This window comes from Podarcis vaucheri, assembly GCF_965113315.1.
Source record: "Podarcis vaucheri genome assembly, chromosome: 13".
Classification (NCBI taxonomy): domain Eukaryota; kingdom Metazoa; phylum Chordata; class Lepidosauria; order Squamata; family Lacertidae; genus Podarcis; species Podarcis vaucheri.
This window is the reverse complement of record NC_138751.1, coordinates 22059486-22068879: the sequence shown is the minus strand read 5'-3', so window position 1 is coordinate 22068879 and position 9394 is coordinate 22059486. Positions and strand designations below refer to the sequence as shown.

Below are 9394 nucleotides of genomic sequence, written 5' to 3'. Positions count from 1 at the left end.
AGGGAGGGGGTGGGAAAAAGGGCTGCTTCATCCGGGAACTCTCGGACGGACGGAACAAAGCGATTCCCTCGCTCGCTCGCACGTACGCGAGAGCCCTTACTCTCCGGGGCTCCGAGGAAGTTTGAAATTATAAAGAGGAAGGAGAAAAGAGGTAAGGCGCCGGTGCTTTTGCGTTTCCTCACTGGCAGGAGCGGGTGTGGCGGTGATGTCGCCGACTAGGAGCAGGGGAAAGGGGCGCGCGCCCCCCGCACCTGAGGTGAATTTCGGGGAAGGGCAGAGGCGGTGGCTGGGGGAACAGGGCCCTTCTCCGTGGAGGAGGGCGAGGCCGCCGGTGGTGGCTATCGATCATTGTTAGAATGACGAAACGTCGTATTGATTTCTGTCCCGCCTTTTCCCCTGACAGGGACTCGAGGCGGCTTACAGAGGGAATAGGAAGCAGCCGAAACGTAGGGTGAGGTGGGCGGGGGAGGGAACGACGATTAAAAAGCAAGTAAAAACATGGATAGAGCCGTGTTTCTGATAGGTCTGGGGGAAAGGAAGCTGAGGCAGGGGTCGGGGGTCGGAAGGGGCTTATTCTAGCCAGGGTTACACTTGCAAGATGTTATAGGGCGGGGGAGGTTGTGCCCAAGGCTTCGTGGAAAGTGTGAGGTTGAGGTGGGGGAGGGATTTATTTGAGGACGTCCTGGGAGGCGGTCCCAAGCATAAAGAGACTCCGAGGCAGCAGGGCTTCTGAATGCCAGTTGATGGGAATCACAAGGTGCTCGAATCCTGCTCCTCGTGGGGTTTCCTCACAGGCATTGGGTGGCCACTGGGAAGACAGTATGCTGGATTAGATGGACCATTGGCCTGATCCAGCAGGGCTCTTCTTGTGTTTCTATAAGGAGCAGGAGAACTTTATAGAGGGCTGAGAGTGATGGAGCTGGAGGGGCGAGGATGTCTCTGCCACAGCTGACATAAGTCAAGCCCAGTTGTGGGGGGCAGCTGGGCTCTTCTTTTAGTGGTGGTGTTGGTGATGGTAAAATCAGAACAAGGCAAATTCCTGGATGAATTCTCTAGTTGTCTTGTCATTTTAATCCTACTCTTTTCTCAAGGAGTTCAGAGTACATAGCTCTGCTTCTTTCTCCTCTGCATATTGTTTTATTCCTGCCACAGCCCTGTAAGAGAGTTCAGGCTCAAAGACTGGCCTGAGATCACCCAGTGAATTTTGTGTGGATTTGAGCCTGGCTGCAGGGGCTCTTAAGTCAGATGTGATGTGGACGCCACATAGGCATCTGGTAGCTAAATGGAACCTCCATTTTTAGAGGCAGTGTACCTGTGAGTACCATGTGTTTCTAGAGACAAACAGGAAATGGCCATCACCCTCATGGCAAGGTACCTGGCTGCCTGGTGTTGGAAACAGAATATTTATTCTGATCTGTTTGGCCTCCTGTTGTTATTACCATCTCTGGTTGCACACACCTGGGACCGAGATAAGGACAGCCCACTCGTGACGACATCATCATCATTATTAGTCTACTAGGATTATTGTCAGGATAAAGGAAAGAGGGAAAAACCCACACATGCTCTGCTAAAGAGTTAGAAATATAGCAATATTTTTATGTAGTGCCCTATTTATTTAGAAGATGCACAGGGCAGTCTTAATTTTAATGTAAAGCTCTGTGTTCAGTATGGCTTCCTCTAAGGAAATTGTGTATAGGTTTGTATCCAACTGCTCTGCTGTTCACATAGACATAAACGGCTTATGATAGATAATGTAAACATGAATTCCTTGTGTGAATCGATACTTTGAAACTCTTCATATCTTCCTGTTAGTGCTCCACTTAGTGTTTTTTTCTTTGTGACTCTGCTGACTGCTTTGTTTGTTTTCCTTTGAGTGCCTCTAAAGATTCTGATCCCAGACTTGTCAGTTTCATCTGACTGTCACATGATTTATCAGGAATCACTAAGGCCATTACAAACTCCTTCACAATTACTGATGGTTCCAGGACAGTTGCAGTAGATGGATGAAAGGCATCGTAACCTAAAATGCATCCCAAATGGCCAGAGCCTGGAGACAGCAGCCCACAGGGCATTGATCTTCTAAGATGGAATTCTAGCAACTGATTGGGAGACATGAGTTATTGAAGCCTCTGCCTGATAGACAGAACCTTAAAATGGGTGGTTGTTTTTGTTCTTGCAAAAGACAAAAATAAACACGTCCCTTCCTGCTGTGAATACAAGCTACGAAGGTACATAAAGATACAGCTCTGGGCTTGTGGTCCCAGAACTGGAATGTAGAAATGAATAGTGGGAGTTAGAATGCTTTTCAGGTTCCAGGGCTTCTGAACATCATTGTTGCATATAGTGAAATACTGTATTAAAATTGAATGTATCCTCCTGTTCTTGCAGTTTATCCTTTGGGCTATGCATGTGGGGAGGCTTCTTTCCCCATCACTTGAGACTCAACTATCAGTCTCTTCAGGTCAGCAAACTGAAAATATTTACCTTTTTCTTGGTTAGTGAATTTTAAATGTGCCTTAGCAGCCCAACACCAAAGACTCGCTGACTGCAACTTTGGATCATTGAGGAAATGATAATGTAATTTTAATAACTATGCATTCTGCTTTCAGACATGCCACTACCTCTTGACTACGGAGGGGCTGAGTCCCAGATGAGTCACACTCCTCTTCCAGTGCCTGCCTTCTTCCGGGAAGCAGAAAGCAGTTTTTCAGCCAAGAGAGCTCGTAAGCCACTCAGCTATACCCTCCCACCACGCCCACGCCACAAGAGCTCACTCACTGTGAGCAGGATTTTCTCTGACCGCCGGCAGCAACCATGGACCAAGCTCCAGCCACACAGTGTTTCCTTCCATGGTGCACAGAGGAAACAGACACCCCTGCGTAGTCACCTGTATGATGCTTCCAAGAGAGAGCTGTTTTTCAAGCAGTGTTTCCAGCAGCTAAGCCGCCTTGGCAGAGGATCTTTTGGTGAAGTGTACAAGGTAAGGCAGTAGCAGACAGGCTACTAATCTCTTGGGACACATTTACACTAGCCATTTAAAATACATTTCTTCCCCAAAATATTCCCGTAAATTAGTTTGTTAAGTGTACTGTGAAATGCGGCTCTGTGAGATGAATTACAGTTCCCAGAATTTTTTATGGGAAGCCATGCTCTTTAAATATAAGGTATGGACACAGTCTGTGTGGAAGAAATGACTTCACGTAAGGCATAATTAAGATTCTCCCCCCCCCTCGCAGTTTGTGGTGATGGCCACTGGTTAGATGGCTTTGAAAATGAATTAGACAAACACATGGAAGATCTGCCTATCAGTGGATTACATTAAAATGAGACTTCCATGTTCAGAGGTGGTGACTGCGGCAGGGGGCTGTTGCCACCATGCCCTGCTTGTGGGCTTCCAGGAGGAATCTGGCAGGCCACACTGTAGGAAGTGGGGTGCTGACTACAGTGCATTGTCTTAAATACACAGCCCCACACTTCGGGTGCCTCCAGATTTTGGGAGAAGGATATAAGTGCATGCTACAACATAAGGTTTGTGCAGTTAAAGGGCTCTGTCCCCTTAGTGCAACAAATCAACTTTAAAAAAGAATCATGCTTTTTGCAATTTGGAAAGTGATGGGAGAATGCATTGAAGAGTGCAGGATGAACAAATGACTAACAGAATGATTTATAAACACCCCACAGGTAAATCAGGATGAATGCAGAACGAATGCTAATTGTGCAGGCTTTGTTCTTACTTGTTTGCTGGGTGATTTTATGACAATGTGACATGAATATAATTTCTCATGACAGAATCTGGATGTTCTTGGCAAGCTTACCACTCACAGTTCCTGAACACCCCTTGTGCTGGGAGTTCTTGCATGGGAGGGCCAGGATCCTCTTCAGTCTACAGGATGTAATAACTTGTTTCATCTTCCCTACAGGTGCGCTGTAGGGAAGATGGACAGCTATATGCTGTGAAGCGTTCTGTGGAGCCATTCCGAGGTGAGAGTGATAGGCAGCGCAAACTGGCTGAGGTGCGCAAGCACGAGCGCGTGGGTCACCATCCCAACTGTGTGAGCTTCGTACAGGCCTGGGAAGAGCGTGGGCAGCTCTACATACAGACGGAGTTGTGCCCAAACAACCTGTTGCAGTATTGTGAGGAGTATGGACCACTGCCTGAATGGCAAGTGCGAGCGTTCCTCTGGGACTTACTGCAGGGACTGCGTCACTTACACGACCGCAATCTTTTACACATGGATGTCAAGCCAGCTAACATCTTCCTCTCGTCCAGCAATGTCTGCAAGCTAGGTGACTTTGGGCTTATGCTGGAGTTGGACTCTAGGGATCTGAATGATGCTCAAGAAGGCGATCCCCGCTACATGGCACCTGAGCTGCTCCGTGGGGAATACACCAAGGCTGCTGACATCTTCAGGTGTGGGATGAGATGGGAAGTAGGGATGCTAATATTTCCAGTGCTTGACATAGCCAGCAGCTTCACAGTTGTGGCTTTTGCTTCCCTGCCTCAAAATTTAACTTGTTGTGGGGTTCAAATTAGCACTACAGATAAGCAATGTTGTGCTGCTCCTGTTACTTCATCTGTGTGCTTCTGTCCTTCCAGCCTAGGCATAACCATCTTAGAGATTGCTTGCAATATGGAGCTTCCTAATGGAGGTGAAGGTTGGCAACAACTGAGACAGGGCTATATGCCCCCTGAGTTCACTGCAGGTGAGCAGAAACAAAGGGAACATTTCTGCATGCAGCACTTGCGTATGCCAACTCAACCGCTAATCCTCATGGAAGGAGGCAAAGTGGCTGTCAAAACTAGGAGGGTCTGGGGAAAGAGCTGGTGGCATGTGAAATGCAATATATTGCAGAAAGCAAAGTAAGCAGTGGAATATTCTTGCCCTTCCCAGATCTCTCTGCTGAGCTGCGGACCCTCCTAGTTGCCATGTTGGAACCCAACCATCTGCTCCGGCCCTCGGTGGAGACGCTGCTTGGTTCCAGCCTCATGCAGAAGACAGGGAGGTGGCGGAAGCTGATGCTGCTGGCACAATCTGGGATCCAGCAAGGAGTTTCCATGTGCAAGGTGATCAAGGCCCTGGCCAGAGATCCTCACAATGCTAATATGCAGTTCTCCTTGAGCGCACTCTCCACAGCACTACCAAATCATCCTCTTCCTAGAACTATGCCACCGCTTTGCGCCCCTTTTTTGTTGTTCTGGACAAAGGCATCCTTATCAGAAAACAGCCTATCAGTTATTTATGGGCGAATCACACTGAGCTAGTTCCATGTGTTGCTCAGCCTAAATGCCTTTGGGGAGGGTAGTATGCCAGCCTAGTTGAGGTTATGTCTTTGTTTTGTGTTGTTTTATGTACCCAGTTGAGAGAGCAGCACTGACTGACAGCAAAGGGCTGGAGACCTTTTCTGGTGCCCTGGCCTCCAGTTTGCAGTAGGGAGAGTATCTATTGCCAGATTTGGGAAGTGCTTCATGCCAGCATGCTATGCCCCATCAATTGCTTTCTTACGGTGTTTCCATGCACTCTGGCACTCGCCATGGTGTTCCATTGCGCCAGAAGCAGTTTAGTCATGCTGTCCACATGACCTTGAAAGCTGTCTGTGGACAAACGCCAGCTCCCTTGGCCTGAAAAGTGAGAGGAGCCAGTGTGGTGTAGTGGTTAATAGCAGTAGACGCATAATCTGGTGAACCGGGTTTGCTTCCCCACTCCTCCACACGCAGCTGCTGGGTGACCTTAGGCTAGCCACACTTCTCTGAAGTCTCTCAGCCTCACTCACCTCACAGAGTGTTTGTTGTGGGGGAGGAAGGGAAAGGAGATTGTTAGTCATTTTGAGACTCCTTAAGGGGAGTGAAAAGCGGGATATCAAGTCCAAACTCCTCTTCTTCACCTCATAGTCACCTCTGAATGGACTTAACCGTCCAGGGGTCCTTTACCTTTATCTTAATGCCAGCATGTTATTGCTCCATTGATTGCTTTCTTAATGTGTGAATTCTCCCCATCTGTTTATTTTAGATCCTCTTCAGGTTCATGCAGTGGCTCTGGGGGTCTGTAAGCAGCCCGGTTCACTGGCTACTGTTTTGGCATCGGAATATTCCAGTAACCCCCCCAAATTCGCCCCTTGCCCTTCCCCCAGAAGACAGCAGCCTCTCTAGTGGTTGGGGTGAGGAGGAAGAGGACGCTGAAGAGAGCCTTGGTGAGGATGTCTTTGAACTAACGGAGACAGTTGGGCGTCATAACCACACTTGCCCTGAGCTGCAGTCTTCTGACAAGTAAGTAGAAGGAGGAGAAGATAGGACTGCTCCTACTTTCAGACAGTAACAGGTTGGAAGTAGAGAGTACATGTGAGCAAGGTGCCCCCCATCAGAGAAAACAGTGTGGTAGACCAATCCAGATGTCTGAAGCAAGTGATCTGTCTGTCTGTCTGGGAAGGCTAATATACATCCATTCAAATATCCAGGATTGCTAGCCAGTCTGACCTGGGCCAGGCAGGGCTCAATGAGTTAAGATCTGTCTGTGAAGCAAATTCCATTCACTATTCTCTTGAGAAAATGTTTGTTTTGGGTTTTTTAAATCTATATTTAGTTTGTTACACAGTGCCAATCCCTCTGATGTTCTGTAGCACAATCATGTCCTCCCCATCAGCCTTTTTTTTAAAAAAAAACTAGACTAAACAGGCCAAACTTCAATCTCCTTTCCTAAAATAATGAACACCCCCAAATCCTTCAGGTGCTTTTCTTTGCACCAGCTTCTGCATAAAGCTCACCTTATCAATGGCAGGTGGCCAAGAATGATACTATTTTTTCTATTAAGCATGGGAAGAATGGTTCCTGCTATGCATGTAGAGAAAAAACAAGTCACTGGCTGCAGCCTCTAAAAGGTAGGAGGGCAAGTGGCTGCCCAGTTTCCCTTCTGAATGTGAGCTGTGGCAGGTCGTTTGTTCAAGCACATGTGCGCTCTCTTTCACTAGAGGAAGCTAGTCTGGATTCCCCACCACCACCTCTGTCACACTTCTGAATTCTGTTTGACTCCTACTAGCCTGATGATACTAATATGAATGCTTGAAAGCATAGGTAACTTCAGATTGCTGCTTCTCTTCCAGACAACCTGGTTCTCCTCTGCTGACCATCTGCCCTTGTGCAGGAAACACCTCCACACCACGGCACCTCTCACCTCAGCAAACTGGTGGCAGGAAGAACAGGTGAGTTGATGGTCCAGGGGTAGCTGTAGGGGAGACAGCAGCAGAGCTGCTTGAGGTTTTCCGACAACTCCTTGTGGTCCCTTGCAATTCTATTATTCTGCATGTAAGCAGAGGGTTCAGAGAAATGTGCACACTTGTAATGACTCAATCAGTGAATAACTTTCAGCTTCTTAAAAGGTATCTTCCCCCTTTGGCACTGTAGAGGGCGCAATGGTTTGAACCATGCATATTTATTGGAATATTTTGCTGCGAAGTTGTGATCTAGAGTATGTTGTCTTTCCCAGTGCTGAACTATCTCTCAGATAGGAGGTCCTGATGCAGCACCCAACACCTTATTTTTATCACCTGTCTTTTTCTGCTTGGTCACCTACAGGTCTTTGGTACTCCAAGGCAGCCCTAACCTCAGCCACATCAGCCCAGAGTCCCCCAATAGCAGACATGCCACATCAGGCTCTCTGAATGTGAACAGCTTGCGCCGCACACTAGCTTTTGAAGATGAGGATGAATGGGAGTCACTTGTTCCCCAGTGCTCAAAGCAGTGCTCTACTTTTGAGCCAAAAAACTTGCTGAGCTTGTTTGAAGACTCCATGGCATCTGAGCAGAAGTGCCAGAGCTGAGCGGGAGGAACTTCTTTTCTTTACTTACTGGCTTGCATAGGCCCTTACTGGGTGAAGGGAGGAAACCCCTCCCATTGATATTGCACACTTGGCCAGTATGCTCAATGGGGCTGGGCTGTGACATAGAGCTAAGTTTAGCAAAAGGGAGGCAGGATTTCTAGGGTTGCTTCCCTGTGCGTAACTTCTCTGCTTGAGCCCTCTGATGATGATGCTTTTGAGGTGCATATTCTTGTATTCCAAAATTTAGACTGATATCTGCTGGCAGGCAATAGAAAATAGGGTGTATTGTCAGAGGTCACTTGAGGGGGAAATTGATCTTTTTATATGGGGAATGAGGGTGGAATCTATATTTTCTTTTAAAGTTTTGTCTTCTAATATTTGTGTGCTAGGAATGTGTTGCCATTTGTGGGAACTGGCTTGGGGAATGGGGAATATAAACTCCCTTTCATACTAGGGTTTTGCAAAGGTGGCAGCTGTAAGACTTGACAATAAAAGCATTTTCAACTTTCCCTTGAATTTTGTGTTTTTTGTGACTTGAAATATTAATCAAGTTAGAACACCATTCTGACAAAAGAACAGTGAGAGATGAAGTTGCAAATCGCCACACAAGGAAATTATATCATTATATCATCAATTTGATTTGAACTGATTGTAGAATGAATTGATTTTAGAATGCTGTATTTTACTGTTGTTAGCCACTCTGAGCCCGGCTGAGGGTGGGATATAAATCAAATTTTATTATTATTATTAATTATTAAAAGTTTGAAAGAAAGAAATCCTGAAAGTACAGGCTGTTTTTTTGCTGAAGCCTCAGAGAAACAGCTGAATAGAGTAAATAGTGGCTGTGAGCTGGACAGGTCTTGAAGATATACTTTAGAATCCAAATCTTGCTTGTTCACAGTATCTAGTGCAGAGGGTTAACTTTTTTGGGACTGTAGGGGCAGGGGCATTTGGAATGAGACTGTGCTACAGACACAACTCCCCACCAGACAGAAAGCATCCAAAACTATTCTTTTCAAAGTCATCTGTGAAGTTGGATCCAATAGTAATAAAACAGATCCCTGCAAAAACCAATATTGAATTAAAGCTTAGAGGAGTAAAAACACACAGATCCAGTGCCTGCCAGCACCTTAAGAACATTGATCCAAGGCAGGAATCCTCAAATTGCTTTTGTAAATAGGATGGCAACAAAACCAACCAAGCACTTAAACACACTTAAAGGAGACCTGTGATTTGATCATGGTTTTGAGGGAATTGTTCCTTGCTAAACTGTATGTTTGCCTCAGCTCTCATGTTTTTGTGCCAGGGTACCACTGGGAAGCACTTGATTTGGTGGTGGACCTGTGAAAAAATTAAGTTCCAAGAAGATTTGCTGGATACAACTTGTGTATGTGTGTCTTCTCCTTCTGGCAGTCTGTTATTTTCAGCTCTCTGTACTTTTTTGAGGGGGGCGGGCGGGCGAGATAATGTAACCTACCTTGTTGGCTCATCATGGAGGCAGTGAGGGGCCACACAGAGGCTTAACACATGCCAAGGGAAGTTCTCAAGGCTGCCCTGCCATGTTGGCAGCCCCGGATCTGCAT

At 46.7% G+C, this 9394-nt stretch overlaps 1 protein-coding gene across 6 annotated transcripts; it reads left to right on the top strand.

Moving 5' to 3' along the window:
* Positions 1-2: 2 nt before the first annotated feature.
* On the top strand, positions 3-8327 carry PKMYT1 (protein kinase, membrane associated tyrosine/threonine 1). 6 transcript variants are annotated; one of them, XM_082196509.1, is made up of 10 exons: positions 29-151; positions 882-953; positions 2389-2461; positions 2610-2980; positions 3921-4411; positions 4598-4704; positions 4893-5065; positions 6009-6265; positions 7096-7194; positions 7568-8327. In XM_082196509.1, exons 3-10 carry the CDS (start codon positions 2404-2406, stop codon positions 7809-7811), a joined length of 1800 nt encoding a protein of 599 aa, XP_082052635.1. In that variant the 5' UTR covers positions 29-151; positions 882-953; positions 2389-2403; the 3' UTR covers positions 7812-8327. The 6 variants fall into 6 exon arrangements, with proteins under 6 accessions (XP_082052636.1, XP_082052635.1, XP_082052634.1 ...); XM_082196508.1 differs by lacking the exon at positions 882-953 and having other exon boundaries at positions 34-151; XM_082196507.1 differs by lacking the exons at positions 29-151; positions 882-953 and adding an exon at positions 168-256.
* Positions 8328-9394: the final 1067 nt, after the last annotated feature.